Source organism: Chinchilla lanigera, unplaced genomic scaffold (assembly GCF_000276665.1).
Source record: "Chinchilla lanigera isolate Chin_1 unplaced genomic scaffold, ChiLan1.0 scaffold00028, whole genome shotgun sequence".
NCBI classification, from domain to species: Eukaryota; Metazoa; Chordata; class Mammalia; order Rodentia; family Chinchillidae; genus Chinchilla; species Chinchilla lanigera.
In genome coordinates, this window is record NW_004955429.1 from 16770877 (window position 1) to 16788087 (window position 17211).

The following is a 17211-nucleotide window of genomic DNA, read 5'->3' on the forward strand; positions in this document are numbered from 1 at the left end:
AGAGTGGTTGACACTAAGGGAAAGCCAAAGAACTCCAGCCAGGGCCCAAGGAGGCTCGGCCACAAAGGCCAATCCTGACTGCCTGGCTGAGACCCTGATATCCCCCCACCTGCCCTCTCTTGCCCCCCATTCTCTTCCAGAGCACCTACTACCACCTGGCACCACATACCTTTGGTTACTTGTTCACTGTCACTCCTACCAGAACATAAATTCCACCCACCACAGCAAGGGTGCCTTTGCACTCTGGCTGCAGAGGATTTTCATTTTCCAGTGCCTAAAAAAGTGCCTGGCACACAAGAGATGCTCAAATATTGTTAAATGTTAAAGACCAGGTCCATAACGCTATACTCATGCAATGGAGTAATGTCAGTTTTCTGTTACTGAGAAAAAAATCCCTGAAATAATCAAGTCCATCTTGGCTCACAGTTTCAGTGGTTTCAGTCACAGCGGCTTGACCCTGCTGCTCTGGGCAGGAGTGCACAGTGAAGGCCTGTTCACCTCCTGGGAGCATGGGGAGAGAACAGAGGAGGGGCTGGGCCCCAGCACCCCCTTCGAGGGCACACATCCAGTGATCTAATATCCTTCCACTGGGCCCTGCTCCCTAAAGATTCCATCACCTCCCCATAGCACCACAGGCTGGGGACCAACCTTTAACTCATGGGCCTTCAGGAACACATATCTAAACTAGTAAAGATTCAACAGCCAGCAACTTCATAATAAAGATGTCACGATAAAAACAGGCAGCTAAGACAAGCACCACCAAATTCAAGCCACAAAGCAGTCCCGTAAGAGTAACTCTGCCAAAATGCCGAGGCACTTCATAATGGAATGCTCAGTTCTAGCTCCAAGGGAAAAGGCCTGAATCAGGCCGGAAGGGACGACTACAGAGGCGGGGAGCAGAGGGTGGGCTCCTGAGCACAGAGTGGCAAGAGTAAAGGCACAGCAGGGAGAGAGCTCAGCAAGGCCCCGACGTTCAGTGTGACAGGAAGAAAATACGATGTAAAGGGCTGCTGGGCTCCCCAGCTGAGGGCCTTGAAGGACAGGCTAAGGAGGCTGGAACTAATTCTGCAGTCAACTGGGAGCCACTGACAGTTTCCGACCACGGACTCAGTCAGAACCTTCTCTCTGCACACAAAATCTGACAAAGCAGGAAGAGGAATTAAAGGTACCAGACAAAGACTGGCCGACAAGAAGGAGCAAAGCGAGAACGACAGGCCTGATAAGCACCTGGCTTCTGGACTAAAGAGGAGAGAACGGAGACAAAGGGCACCAAGGAACTCAAATTATTTAAAACCCAGCATCTTTCACGATGCATGGGGCAAGAGAAAAAGGCAATTTACAGAATAGTATATACAATATGATCTCATGTGTACAATAAAAAAAGAAAGACTCTGCTAGTATATATAGGCTTGGAAAAAGTCTGAAAGGATTCATGAAAAATTGCGAACATTTGGCATTTAAAAATAAGATGTGTTTTGCAAGAAGAAAAAGTCATAAAGTAATAGACAAGAGAAAAGCTGACAGCGAGCCTCCAAGCACGGCTTGCTGGAAAGGAGGCGGTGTCGATGTCGAGCTGAGAACTCTCTGTGAGTGTGTGGTGCTTGGAGTGAGTTCAAGCAGCTCTGTTCCACAGGCAAACAAGGTGCACAGGAAGCCACAAGAGGCTGCACCTGGAGGAAGAAATCAGGGAATCCCTGGCCTGAGGGCTGCTTGCCGACCAGAGAAGCCATGTAATTTCTGCATGCACCAGAAGGGGGCAACAAAACTCACGACTGCAGCAGGGGAAGTCAAAAGAGTGAAGGATGCCTATTTAAAGCTAATGATAAAAACACTACGCCTTACTATTCCTTGAGCATGCTCCATATGCCAAGCTCCACGCTAAATGCATTCCCCATGCATTACCATTTTACAGATGGAGAAAATAGAGTCAGGAGGCTAAATCACTCCCACAACTGCAGATGTCCTAAGTGCTAGGGTGGAGACGAGTCCAACCCCTGGCACATACCAGTGACCCTTGCACCCGTGAAGGCAGTAATCATGTTCACAGAGGGCCGACCCAGGAAAACTGAGACGACGGCCCAGTTCTCTGTGCCCCTCCACTGCCAGAGCTTTATGGAGCGGGGGCATCTCTGGCTCATCACTGACGACTGTTAAACTGGCACTTGTTGGCCTGGCACGTCGCTCGCCAGGCCCCCATGAGAATCAGCAATGTGCAGGCTTCAGAAGCAGGGCACCAGCTCACTCGTGAGCAGAGTCTCACCTCAGTGTAAGCGTGGGGACAGTGCAGTGCAGAGATAAGTGAACTGCCCGGGCTGTGCAGTGCACCGGCAGCCGAGCCAGGCTCACACAGCCACACTCAGTCCACTCCATACTGCGTTTTCGCAGGCTCACTGGGAGCTGGGCACTGTGCCAAGCACTGGGCAACCAAGAGATAAAATCTATTCCCTGCTCTCTCCCAGCCTGGGCCTGCAGCTCCTACAGCAGGGTGGGGTAGGGCCGGTTGGGCACCAGGGCAGCGCCAATGTGGCCAATTTCCAGAAGTGTTTGCCAGGGGCTCAGTGTGCCAGGTTCCCGTGCCTGGGTGCTCTAGTCCCCGTAAAGACACTGCCCCATCTGGAGATTCTAAAAAGACTCCTCTCCTCGCCCAAGGCTGTTGCCTTGGAGATTTTGTTCCCCAGTCCTTCACTGTTGTGTGAGCTGAAATTAGCGCCACCGGCTGCTCACCACCGATCTGAGGCCCACAGCGTGAGGAGAGGAGCCCTTGGGACCTCCCACACTACGCGCGCCAAACACTGTGCCCACGGGGTCAGGCGGGTGACAAGGAACGGAACAGGCCTGGAAGGAAAAAAAGCAGCACAGAGGCACCTCGGCGAGCATGGCAGCCGGGGCACCGGTGCCACCGAAAGCGGGCAGCTACCTCGAAACTCCAGCAAAGGGCTGCCATATGGGAACAGACCAGACGTTCAATGTTTCTTCCAAAAAAGCTAAAAATCAAATTTATGTAAAGCTTCTCAATTTTTAAACGGTGGCAATTAATTCAAATCTATTAATACCATAAAGTTTCTGGACTCATGGTTAGGGGCAAGAAAAACAGCCAATGGCTTAAAATTGTATCCAGCAGGTACTTCACTGACTCGTGCCAGGCTCTGGGCCAGCCTTGGGGGTGCAAGGAGATGGGCAGCATGTGGCTCCTGCTTGCAGGGCAGAAAGGGAATAAGCACAAAGATCATTTTAGAAACCAGACACGGTGGTGCACACATCCCAGCACTCAGGAGGCTGAGGCAGGAGGATCGTGAGTTTGAGGCCAGATGGAGCTATATAACAAGTTCTAGGCCAACCTTGACTAAATAGTGACACTCTGTCTGAAAAACGGGATTGGAGGGAGGAAAAGGGGCGGGGGGAATCATTTTGGCCCAGGACTGTGAGAAGAGTCTGCAGGTAACGCTTAGCAAGACCCCCTCAAAAGGCCACACCTGGACAGTGTGGTCATAGGGAGGAGGAGGAGTTCCACCAGTGGAGGGAGAGGAAGGTACACTGACAGGTGAATGGGACAGCTGAGAGGAAGACAGAGCCAGTGTCCCCTGCTGGGACACACAGGGCAGGCAGAATGTGACATCAGCACACGGTCCAGAAACCTAGGGCCAGGAAGCCTGGAATGTGATACCACCGCTGACACAGGAAGCTGGGAAGGGGGCTGATAGGACAGAAGTGAGGATGCTTTCCCCATGCACCTTCTTTGGAACTATTTGAGTTTTATGACCATTTGCCTGAAAACCATTCAAAAGTAAATGTGGCTTGTAAAAAATTACACCAGAAACAGCGTAAGTGTGGATATGCAGATAGAAGCCATCAACTGGGAGAAAGAACAGCCTGTCCAGCGGTCAAGGGGAAGACCTTGTGGCCCTCAACTGAGATAACAGAGGGGTAAGGGTAAGGAGTGGAGAATGAAGTAAGAAGTGCTCAAGGCTTGGCTTAAATGTAGAGAAAGAGCCAGGTGGGGTGACTGCATACATTATGATTCACAGCATACAGAACAGGGCATTTATAAGGGAGGGGGTGGGGGATGCAGCCAAACTCCTGCTGGATACAGTGAAACCCATGCACCCACAGGACAAGGGCCATGCCAGGGGAGACAGCTGCGGCATTTTGGACAGCTCCAGGTTGGACATCTAGAGTCCAAAAGTCATCGGCTTGTCAATGAGGATGAAAGAGGGCAGCCCATCAGGGCACAAAAGAGGCTGAGGGCTAAGCTAGGAAACATTCTGAAGCTTCTCCCAGACCCACAGAAAGGACAGAGTTGGCAGCTTTGATCCTGGCCCTCAGCACTGCTCTGGAAGTGCACAGAGAGAGTCCCTCCCACAGGCCAGGCGGGAAAGGCAGCACTTGCCACCTGGAAGGAGGAGGGATGCCTTCCAGAGCAGACCTTCATTTCCCAAAGGAAGGAACAAGTCCAAATGAGCTAAGACTTAAAATGAACAACTAGCCTCACATTTATGTTACTTTATAGCTTTATCTTTTTTCTAGCAAGATCTTAAACACTATACTATGATACTGCCACAGAGTGTTACAATGGCATGTCGTGGTATATGAGGATTATATCCTAAAGTCAGAAGGCAAAGTGGAAACCAGTTTAAATGTTATTACCAGTCACACTGAAGCTCAAGTAAAGCTCTCAGAGATGCCTTGTCTGCCCTTAACATTCAGTGGTCTGTACAGTTGTATAAACTGTCCTCTGCTGTCATCCTCACACCCAGTGAGTTGGGAGGCCCTGGGGCAGAGGAGTGGAGTGTGTCAGGAGAGAGTATGCACACCAGGGGTGGCCTTCAGACCATTCTGTCTCAGCAGCTGAGGAGGAAGCGGGGGGACAGCTAAAGTACTCTGCTTCCCAACAGAATTTATTCTACTTTATTTTCTTTATCTCCACAGGTGTCCGAAGATGTTATGTGTTTTGGGAGCATCACACAGAATAACACATAAGAAAATGCCTAGCCTAGGGATTGCCATACTTCAAGTCTGTATCTGCTGGACTCAAAATTCAGATTCAAACACCATGCAGCAGCAGATGGAAGAGAAGTTGGCCTCCTGGCTTTGCTGCTATGGCCCCATCACAGTGCACCCACCAGGCGGTCTGGCAAGTACAGCCTTACAGCTGGAGAAGACTGGAAAAGACTGGTGATCTAACCCTTTAAAGTCCTACGCCAAATGGGTGTATGGTGACGCCACATCACGGCCCCATCCTGCACAGTGGAGGAAGACCTGTCCCTCTGAAGTGTCAAGCCACAAGCCCAGGTCTTCTGACATCTCCTGTTTACCACTCTGACTTCCAGCAGGTCAACTAAGAGGAAGGATGCACCCAGAAAGCAGGCATTATAGACTGGACAGGACCCCAGCACAGAAGTTAACATGTACCAGTAACAAAAGAAAAGATAAAGAACTAACACCAGTAGGTAACAAGATAAAACAGTATGAACACAGCATCAGTGCTCAGGCTGAGACCTTTCACAGGACAAGCTCAGCAATAGTGTTAGCCAATAACAATGGTGGGAAAGAAAGCTTGCTACTCATGGGAAACAAGTCTGTATTAAAGCCTGGAAAGGTACAAGTCTTACACAGCTGCCACACAACTGCCAGCTCAGCTAAAAGCAGAATTGTCAGTTCATTAATCCAAGTGTGGAATCCAAAATGTAAATATTAATAAGCCAGACACTATTTAAAAAAACCCAGCCTTTGCCCTTTTAGAGCTTACAAAAGAAAAAGAGGATATAAGCACTGAAAGGAAATAAGAGACTATTTTTTAAAAACAAATCTGATCTTTAAAAAAATCTATATAAAATTGACAGCTAATATACATAATGCTAGAAGACTGGCTGCTGCTCCCAAAGTTTACCCGAGGACATCACTTTCACGACTTCTATTCAAGTCTGTACTGCTGATTCTAGCCAATGCAATAAGATAAGAAAAATAAAGGACATCCAAATTGAAAAGAAATAGAAGTAAGACTGTCTTTATTTCCAGATGATATAAAGCCACTTATAAGATATCCTCAGGAATCAACAACAGCAAAACTATTACAACTAGTAAATGAGTTCAATAAGGTTGCAAGATAAAAGATCAACATACAAAAATGACCTAGTTCTATATATTATCAATGATAAATCTAAAACTGAAATTAAGAAAACAATTTCATTCACAATAATAATAAAAAGAATAACACTTTGAGATAAACTTTTAAAAAGAAGTGCAAGACTCATTCACTGAAACTACAAAATATTGCTGAGAAAAATTCAGAAAACTACTTCATATTCAGAGGCTGGAAGAGTACTAAAATGGTAGTTCTTCCTCAAAACAAGATATAGATTCAATATAAATCTTGATTCCCAACAGGTAGGCATCACAATTCCAGACTTGAAATTATACTACAAAGCTACAGTGACAAAAACAGCATGGTACTGGCAATAAAAAAACAAAACAAAAAAAAAACAAAAAACAGACCTGAGGATCAATAGAACAGATTAGAAGATGCAGAAACAACTCTAGACATACTTAGCCACTTCACCTTTGACAAAGGAGCCAAAAACATTCACTGGAAGAAAGACAGCCTCTTTAACAAATGGTAGTGGAAAAACTGGTTTTACACATGCCAAAGATTAAAATTAGACCCATATCTTTCACTATGCACTAAACTAAAATTGAAATGGATCAAAAATCTAAATATTAAAACAGAAACATTAAATGTGCTGGAAGACAGAATAGATAGAACTCCTGCAGACATCAGTGTACGCAAAGATTTCAGGAGCAAAACCCTAATCGCACAGGAACTACCACAAGAAATCCACAATTGGGATCTCATCTTACTGAAAAGCTTTGCACAGCAAGAGAAACCATCAACAGAGTGGAGAGACAACCCACAATGTGGGAAAAAATGTTTGTCAGCTGTTCCTCGGACAAAGGATTACTATCTAGAATATATAAAGAACTCACGGGCAGGGAGCGCTGGTCTTCCGACCGGCTCACTCCCTGCCTCCTAGGCACCCGGTGTGAAGGCCTCCGGCACACGGGGAGCCACGGGCAGGGAGCGCCGCTTTTCCAGCCAGCTCACTTCCTGCCTTGTAGGCACCCGGAAGAAGGGGCCCAGGCGCACAGGGAGCCACAGGCGGGGAAGGCCAGTCTTCCGGCCAGCTCACTCCCTGCCTCGTAGGCACCCGGAGGGAGGGCCTCCGGCACACAGGGAGCCACGGGCAGGGAGCACCGGTCTTGCAGCCAGCTCACTCCCTGCCTCATAGGTGCCCGGAAGGAGGGCCCCTGGCACAGGGGGAGCCACGCGGCTGCGAGCACTGCTGCACACCAGCCCTCAGGCCAGCCACCACCACTCAATTGAGAACTACTATGACACAGAGAAACAATGACACAATTGGCCACCATGCACAGGCTGCAAATGCCCACCCACGGACATGTGTGAGCCATTCAAACATGGAGAGACCCCTGGGAATACATGCCATGCAACAGGTCACTCTTGCTCCTGCCATTGAGAACCAGAAAGGTCCAGTGTCAGCGGAGGAGCAGCTGCTGAACAACGACTCGGAGAACATGAGAATGCAGACTAAGCCTGAGGAGTCAGAGGTCCTGTGGACTGGGGTCCTGAGAGCCGCTTGGAAGCTGTAAACCAGGAGGACCTTGCATAATACCTACGGGGACTCCCTGGAAGCCATTCTTCCCTTGACAGTACAGGCTGTGGTGGAGCTCCGGAGAAGTCTGCAGCAGGATTCCTGCTGCCTGTGCTGATAGTTGGGGAGAGGACACTAACTGGTTGTGGGGTCCCAATGCGATGGGAGGCTGGAGAGAAAACGCTACAAAAAATGGCTTTTGCCCCAGACAGCTCCCTTGATTTTTGACAACCCTTAGGCTGTAACTACTTGTTAGATCCTTCTTGCGTATCTCTGTCTTCCAGAGAAACCACTTCAAAGATACCACCATGTATTACAGCAGCCACTGATATTTTCCTACTAATATATCCATAACTCTGCAATGTTTGTATTGTTCCTATCCTATTTCGTAAATGGATGCATGTCAATCATTATGTGTTTCCTGCAACAACCATTGAGAAAAGTTAATGATTATTCAATAGGTCACTCACGTGTAGCTCTATTTATTTTCTTTAGAAACCACTTTGAAGATACCAAAGTATAGTACAACAACTACTGATAATCTCCTACCTCTTTTGTCTGTAACTCACTATTATTTGTCTATTTGTTTTCCTGAGAAACTATCTTGTAGATAACAATATATAAAACAATAACCATTGATAATTTCCTACCACTTTGTCTATAATTTGGTAAGCCCCCCTATTATTATGTTATCCTTTCTTTTACTCTTTAAAATAAAATTAAAAAATAGAACATATAAACTACTCAAAAAATCAGACCCCCAAATTTAAAGACCCAATCTAAAAATGGGCATCTGAGCCAAATATACACTTCTCAGATGAAGAAATGCAAACAGCAAATAAATATATGAAAAAATGTTCAACATCACTGGTCATTTGAGAGATGCAAATTAAAACAGCACTGAGATTCCATCTCACCTCAGAAAATGGCTATTATCAATAAATCAACCAGTAACAAATGCTAGCAGAGATGTGGGGCAAAAGGAACCCTTCTCCACTGTTGGTGGGAGTGTAGCCTGGTGCAACCATTGTGGAAATCAGTGTGGAGATTTCTCAAAAAACTAGGATTAAAGGTTCCATTTGACTGAGCTATTCCCCTTCTTGGTTTCTTCCCAAAAGAATTAAAAGCATCATACCACATCAATATATGCACACTCACATTTACAGCAGCACAGTTTGTAATATCCAAATCTTGGATACAGCCCAAATGCCCATCAACTGGTAAATGGATAAAGAAGATGTGGGTTTTTTAAACAATTGACGACTACTCTGCCATAAAGAAGGATACACTCAAAATATTTCTAGCTAAATGGATGCACCTTGAGACCTACTGTTAAGTGAAATAAGTCAGATACACATGTGTAAATACTGCTTTGTTTCTCTGGTATGAGAAACTAAAAGTGTAAATACAGACCAAAATGTATAACAGGTATTGTGAAATAGGAAGAAAATATTCAAATGGGGAGGGGAATAAGGGAAGAGGGGAGTAAAGAGGGAAAAGTAAAAAAAAAATGAGAAAAGATGGAAAAATGGAAACAAAGCTTTTGGAAATGGGGAGGGGAGGATGGGTTGAAGAGAGGGTAGGGGAATGGGAAGAAAACAAGTTACACCATGTACAGGTACAAATTCTCTATAATGAATGTGATCATTATGTATACCTAAAATGTACCAATAAAATCTGATTGGAGAAAAAAAAAAGAAAAAGAAAAATAGAAAATGTTAAAAAAGAAAGGAAAAAAATCCCAACAGACTTTTTTGCAGAAGTTCACAAAAATGATCCTAAAATGTACACAGAAATGCATAGGACTCAGAACAGTTAAAATAATCTTGAAAAGGAACAAAACTAGAGGCTTTATACTTCCCAATTTTGAAACTACAAAGCTACAATAATCATAACAGTGTGGTACTGGAATGAAGACAGACCCAGAGATCAATGGAACAGAACTCCAAGCCCAGGAATAAACCCCTGTGTTTACACTCCATGGATTTCTCACAAAGGTTCCAAAGTAACAGAAAAAAAATAGTCTTTTTCTTTTTTTTTTTTTTCTTTTAAAGAATAAAAGAAGGATAACATTTTTCAACAGAGTTTGGAAAATAAGATATTTCATGCAAAAAAGAAATATTCAGAGCAGGGTTCAGCAAACTCTGGTGCTGGAGCCAAGTGCAACCCACTGCTTGATTTTGTAAGTAAGTTTTTATTTATTAACATATTGTCTGTGCTGTTTTCACCAACAATGGCAAAACTGAGAAGTCATGACAAAGATCTTCCAATCTGCAAAACCGAAAGGATTTACTGTCTGGTCCTTCGGAAGAAATTTTTGTCAGGTCCTGATTTAGAGCCTTAACTCACAACCTACAGAAATTGACACTATCAAACTCCTGGAAGAACAGGATAAAATTTCCATGACTAAGATTACCCAAAGATTTCTTATACTGTATTCATCACCAAAAGTACAATCAATAAGAAAAGATAAACTTCATCGTAATTATAAACATTTGCACTTCAAAGACTCTATTATGAAAATGAAAATACAATTAGAAGAGCATATTTACAAATCAGAATTTAATAAAGGTTTGTGGTGGGCCCAAAGAAGTCTTATAATTCAATGGTAAAACACAACCTAACTGAAAATGGGCATACTGTTACATGGATAACAAATACACACAGGAAGAGATACTCAACATCATTAGTTATCAGGAAAATGCAAATTCAAACCACAATGAGATTCCTTGTCACAGCCACTAGAACTGCTACAATCAAAAAAGACCAACAGTAACAAATGTTGGTAAGGATATCAACTCAAAGTGTCATATGTTATTTGTAAAAATATAAAATGGTACAACCACAGTAAAAAATTTGACAGTTTCTTTAAAAGTTAAATGACTTACCAAATTCATAAGCAAAATGATCCCATAAACCTTAGGTATCTTAGGTATCTATCCATAAGCAATGAAACACATTTCAGAGGAAACCTTGTAAAGAAAAGACCACAGCAGCATTCTTCTTAATAGCCAGGAACTGGAAACAATTCAAATGCCCCTAAACTAGTGACAGAATAAACAAAATGCAGGATACAACCCACACATCTGATATTATTCAGCAATAAAAAGAAACTACTGACACATGCAACATCAACAAACAAACACAAAACTTTAAGTTGATCTGGGGGTGTTGCTCAATGGAAGTACACAGCTAGAATGCAAGAAGCCCTGGGTTTGATATCCAGCACGACATACACACACACACACACACACACACACACACACACACACATCCCAGCTGAGAAAAGCCAGACATAAAAGATACATGAATCAATTTACATTAATTATCCAGAAAAGGCAAGGTCATAGAGGCAAAAAGATAAATTGCCTGAGGCTGAGGGTGGGCATCAGGAGTAAGTACAACTAAGCATAAGGTATCTCTTCAGGTCCTTAAATGTTCTAAAATGGGAGTGGGGTGACACTTGCCCAATTCTGTAAATTTACTTAAAAAGACTGCAAGGAGTACATTTTATGATGTGTAAAATATATCTCAATAAAATTGCTTTATAAAATAGGGAAAACTCAGCATCACCAATGAAATCTTTGAAAATTCTGCTCTTGACTAAAGAACTATAATATAGCATCCAGGATAAGGTGTTCACAGCTCTGCCTGGCACCAGGACTTGCAGGTCTCACCTCCCCACCTGGCCAACCTCCTCAGATACCATCAAATACTGTTCTTCACGGCTGCCAAAGCTTCAAGCTAGAGTCAGAAAGCCTGAAACTCCAGGTCTTCCACCAACTCATCAGTGACCTGAAGTTATTTCACATCACTGAACTGGTCTCCTCATGTCTGAAGGGAGCTACCTCACTTCTATAACGGGGATCACGACATCTTACAAGGTCAGCATGTGGGATATCTGAAATACTGCTCTTAACACCCAGGGCACAGTGTCTAGCAGTGCATATACATACTCTACAAGGCTGGTTCCAGTCCTTCCATCAGTGTCACCTCCTCTGACCCTTCCACCTCAAGTGGGGAAGCCCCATTTCTTAGGGTGCTCTTTGTACCCCATTTTCTTCTTAGCACTTACAGCCTTTATTCTTTTCTCTCTGTCTTCTCTTTCACTTTGCTCCATTCCCTCTACTAGCCTGGGGTCTCCGTGATAGGCGGGCTTTAACTCTGTTCCTTACTGTCTCTGCAAGGCCAGTCCCAGGGCTGTAATGTGCCAGCAGTAAACATGTGCTGAGGCGAGGCATAACTGGTAACTTGGCAGAGTGTGCTGCCTTGTAGCCTGTGTGGCACTAGCATGTCTTGGGACTGTCTCTTGCATATGTGACTACACCCCTCTTGGTCCTTCACTCCACAGTGGTCAAGAACCAGCCTCACAGGAACAATGAAGAAAGTGGAGTTGATCTATCCCAGAGGGTGTAATGAGCTCTGGAACCTGGCTGAGGAAGTAAATTCCTGAATTGAGGCAAGCTGTAGGGAGACAAATGGTTGGAAACAGGAAGTGGCTGAACTCTGAGGAGTCTGGGGGTCCACAAGTAACCAAACTGAGTTGAATTACCAAGGTGACTTCTCCATAGGGTAGAGAAGAAGCAAAGTAGACACACACAGGGCATTACTGCTATATGTGTGCCTTCTCTCACTGGAAGAGGGGGTTAAATTTACTGATTGAAACAATCTTCATGTATTTCACACATGCTTGCTCTGAAAACTGGAGTTGAATATAATTGCAGCATTTTGCATTAATTAAATTTCTTTTACATCCGCGAAATTAGGGCTTGAACTTGCTATGTAAATTTGTGCAAGTAACTATGCAAATGAGCAAGGCGCTAGTACTTAATTTTAAGGGGACTGGAGCACTTTCTAGGACCAGGCCCCAGGGATTACATACAAGTAGTCTTTAAGAATATTTAATTCTCTCTGAAGGGGATGAGACAGATATTCTTTGGCATCTACCGCCTATTAGGCTAACTTATTTGTTCACTTTAGTGATTTTTTTAACTGATTTTTTACTTGCCTACCTAAAGAAAGACAAGGTAAACACCTCAATCCTCAAGTGACTTTGCTAACAAAAAGGGGCCATACACCCAAATATTTCATTATTATCGTGTCCCTTCATCTATCTTCCTCTTTCAAGCCGGGCACACAAGCAGAAGAAAGGCCGTGGCTTTCATAACACTGGGCCATGCACCTCACTGTGTGCCTCAAAAAGCCATTTATTCTCTGATTAGTGTGCCCAACTGGAAGAGGAAGCAGTCAACTGCTCTGCAAGATTCTTTCTAGTCTTAATAGTCTGATACAACTAAATGGGGCACCAGCATCCCTGGCAGGTCAGGTGAAGGTAACATCACAGATTTTCAGGCTGCCCTTACGTTTACCATTGTGGTATGCGAAGTGTAAAATAATAAGAAAGGGCTGCTTTTTGCATTCAAAAGATACAGATTAAAGGGCCAAAAGTTACTCAAGAAACACCTTGGGCAAAGTCCTTAATTGGTCTGAACATGATTCTCCATCTTTATAGAGAATTCATACTTTGTAGATTAAGAGAACTAGAAATAAACTGCATACTCAAAATGTTGCTTCTCCATCAACTGAGAAGAAATCACCTCCAAAGGTACTCCTTGAACCTTTGAAGATTGGAGTCAACATTCTCCAAAACAAGAGACAAAGTGACAAGGGTGAGGGAGCACCTGCAACCAAGGATGTCTTCCTAAATTCTACCGCAGATTCTTGCCTCTCAGCCTGTCAACACAAGCCGTCTCCTTCCCACTTCATCCTTGCCTCCAGCCAAGTCAGTGTGCCTACACACCTCTTGCTGAGCACCAAATGTGCTGCACACCCTGCTAAGCTAAGAGTGGCCCCACAAAGCATCCTCTATGTTTTCTAAACACCTTTGTACACATCTTCATCTTACCATACACAGCGCCCAGGATTCTCTCACACACATACTCCAACTCTTTAACGTAGCACTTGAAGTTCAAAGGAAAAATGAACCTTAGAAGTGAGGCCTCCTGAAGCGTTTCTGAATCACCTCTCTAAAGAATTCACCTACACCCAACTCTCTGCATCTCACTCAAACCTGTCCCATTTTGTGAGGTTCATTCATCTAATCACTCAGCAATTACTGACAAAGCACCCACTATGCCACAGATTCAGGAAGTCTAGGATAGTAGCTCAACGAACAGCCTTGAGGTTGACCTACTTCAATTCCAGTTCTCCACTTGTGACCTGTGTGACCTTAGATAAGTTACTTCACACCAGTACCTGTTCTCCTTAATCTACAAAATGAACTAACAGAGTTCTACGTTTCATAGGTCTGTTGAAAATTAAATGAAATACTTGTAAAGGGCTTACTACAACACATGGCAGCCACTACACAATGAAATATGAGCTGAGTTTATTATTCTTCTAAGTGGTGGGGACAGTCACAGATCACACAAGAACCTCAGCCTCAAGGAGTTTACACTCTAATGGGAAATGCAATAAACAAGTAAATACAATTATCAATACAAGTTTCAAATTGTGACAAGTGCCATGAAAATAATAAGTGTATGACAGCAGGGGTGGGAAACTATTTTCCAATCAGTGTTCAGAAAAGAATTCTTAGATGACCTGTAAGCTATTACAAGGACAATGAAAAGCCAGATATAAAGAAAGCATGGGGTGAAAAGTGCAGCAAACACAGAGACCTGGGCTTGGAGCAGGTTCGTATCTCCCAGGAAAAACGAGTTCTTAAGACTGGGGGCGGGGGAGAGGGGTTCAGAAAAATCAGCAAGCGCTAGGACAGCCTTGTAAAACCAAAGTTCCTCATCTTAAATGTGCTAGGAAGACACTGGAGAGTTTTACGCAAGCGGAAGGGTATACTATCTGATCTACAATTCTTAAAGTGCCTTTTTTAGCTGCGTTGTGGAGAACAGACTGTCGGGGAGGTGTGGAAGTGGATAGTCCCCGGTTAAGAGGCTGATGCAGTCGACCAAGAGTGTAAGCATCAAGTGTACACATAACAACACGCGCGTTCTTGGGCGGTGGGACAGAATGGGAGAATGAAGAACCAATTCGGGAAATGTAAAAAGCCAATCGGTGCGGGCAATGGCCCCAGACTGCCTCTTGTCCTAGCGGCCTCCCCACCTGTCACGTTCTCCACTCCCCTGAAACCACTGTAGTGGTAGTGTAGTGTACACTGTAGCCTTCAGTTCGGGTCCCGGCATAGCCTCTTCCTGGACTCGAGCCCCGGGGATTTTCCGAATCCCATGATCCCTCCCACGGTGAAAGGGCTCCACAAGCGAGGCAAGGCGGCGCACAGCGCGGGCCGCCCTTACGGCTCCGCACCGCCCCGCAGGCCGCGGCCCCTGCGCCCTCAGGTGCCCTCCATGCCCACCCGCCCCACGAGGCGGTGCTCACCCGGATGCCCTGCAGCACCCGGACCCGCTCCTCCTCGTCCATTCCGAAGGAGACCCTGCGGCCCTCGCAGCTCTCGGTGCTCCCCATGGCAGGACGCGGGCAGACGGGCAGGTAAGCGGACGGGCGACCACGCGACCCGGCTCCAGAGCAACCAGGGAGACGCCGCCGAGCACCTCCCCGACTCAGGCGGCCGCAGCACGAACAACAAAACCCCGTCCTATTGGTCGGCGCCAGAAGCTTGGCCAATCAGGTTGCACGATCCCGCAATGTCTTATGGGAGTCGTAGTGTTCGGTCCGAGATCACGCTACGGGAAGCGGGGAGGAAGATGGGGGCGTGGCTGTGTCAACCTGACCGCGCGCGTTGGATAGAGGCAGAGCGCGGGTCTCCGCACCAGGGCTGGAAATGGCCAGCGCTCGCTTGCGAAGGTCACCCTTGAAGCAGAGCCCAGGATCACGTTCAGAGGCCAAGGGACCACCGGGAGGCGGCGGGGTCATCCAGAGATGAGCTTCAGCAAGCAGATTGAAGCAGCACTCCTGAGCACCAGGCAGACCCTGACTTCTCCCCATAAATACCATAACCAAGACTGTGACCTACCTTCCTGAGATGTACAGTGAGGTGGAGGAAACAAAGCACGAACAGGTAAGTACACCTGTGACAAACTCGAAGCTGCATCCTAGTGCCATGAGAGAAGTTAAAAGCAGGAGGCCTCCTTTAATTTGAAAGACCAGAGGACTCTCTCTGAGGAAGAGGCACTTGAATGGAAACCTAAGGATGAGTGGGAGTTAGCCAGAGATTGGGGACCAGCAAGGGCAGAGATCCTGAGACAGGAAAGTGAACAGAGGACCATCCCATGGCTGTAAAATAAACAGAGAAGCCAGGCGCCATGAGGTTAGGCAAGTAGGAAGGACAAAGGGTCTTATCAGATAGGCTCAGAGTTTGGGTTTTATTCTAAACACCCTTAGGAGTTCAGTGAATGGCCCAAAACACTCAGGAGACATTGTCCAAGGAGCATATATAGTACCACGAGTGGGGTGCAAAGTACTAAGCATTGTGTTCATGCATCTTGCAGAGGACCATAGTATAATGACGGATGCAAATGACTGCTATTGACAACCACAGCTACCTGGAACTGAAGCCCCTTTCTGTTCTCCCACGTTGCTGAGTAGCTGTAATTTGCCAGAGTGAGCCCCAAGCTGAATTCCGAATCTGGGCCTAGGGAACACTGGATTGCACCAGGAAATGGTAAGAAATACTTGGAGCTCTTTTGGCCAACTAGAAAGAAATGTGTGAGGAGTAGGGAGGGAGTGAAAGAGACTAGTGAGATGCTCTGAGACTGAACAGCTCCGGGTGACTGCCAGGGAACATTCCCAAGGTCAGATGACCAGAAAATCTTAAAAAAATAAGATATTTGTGGGTTTCATTCAGAAAAATTTTGATTTGCAAATCCCTCTCCATCCCCTCTGCCCTCCACATCTTCCCTGTAAGCAGAGCCTATGTAGAAAATTCCAGTGCGAGTGATTTATTGGGGGAGGACTCAGGAGAAGGGAAGTAAGGGAAGCAGGACAAGATGAGAGGGAAAAGCTAAGCAAAGAGCAGATCATGTCTGGTCCTGCACTTTCCTATGTTGAAAGGTTTTTGATTACTGATTTGATCTCCTTAATCATTATGCTGTTCAGATTTTCTGTGTCTTTATGCCTCAGTTTTGGTAAGTTGTATATTTCTGGTCAGTTGTCTATTTCTTCTAAATTACCCCCTTTGCTAGCAATTAATTGTTCACAGAACTCTACTATAATTCTCTGTATTTCTGTGGTATCAGTTGTGATACCACACCTTCATTTATAATTTCATTTAGTTGAGCACTCTCTCCTTCTCTGTCTCTCTGTCTCTCCGTCTCTCTCTGTGTCTCTCTCTCCCTCTTTCTCTCTCTCCCTCTTTCTCTCTCTCTCTCCCTCTTTCTCTCTCTCTCCCTCTTTCTCTCCTTCTCTTGACAGTTTAATTTTGTCAAATCTGTGGAGCTTTTCAAAAACCCAACTCTTAGTTTCACTGATCATGTTTGGTTGAGAGGGGTGGTTTGGTTTTTTTGTTGTTGTTTTTGAGACAAGGTCTCACTTTGTAGTTTAAGCTGGGCTTAAGCTCCAAAAAAACCCAGGCTGG

The 17211-nt window shown here is 45.3% G+C and overlaps 1 protein-coding gene across 5 annotated transcripts in view; it reads right to left on the reverse strand.

Annotated features, from left to right (window-relative positions):
* Chchd6 (coiled-coil-helix-coiled-coil-helix domain containing 6) overlaps positions 1-15263 on the reverse strand; it is a 239743-nt gene extending 224480 nt beyond the window's left edge. For 4 of the 5 annotated variants that reach the window (XM_013515549.1, XM_013515552.1, XM_013515550.1 and 1 more), the window contains exon 1: positions 15057-15263. In XM_013515549.1, coding sequence (XP_013371003.1) covers positions 15057-15143 — 87 coding nt within the window. In that variant the 5' untranslated portion in view covers positions 15144-15263. The remainder of the gene's footprint in view (positions 1-15056) is intronic. The other variant, XM_005387259.2, reaches the window with a different exon arrangement.
* Between the last annotated feature and the right edge of the window lie 1948 nt (positions 15264-17211).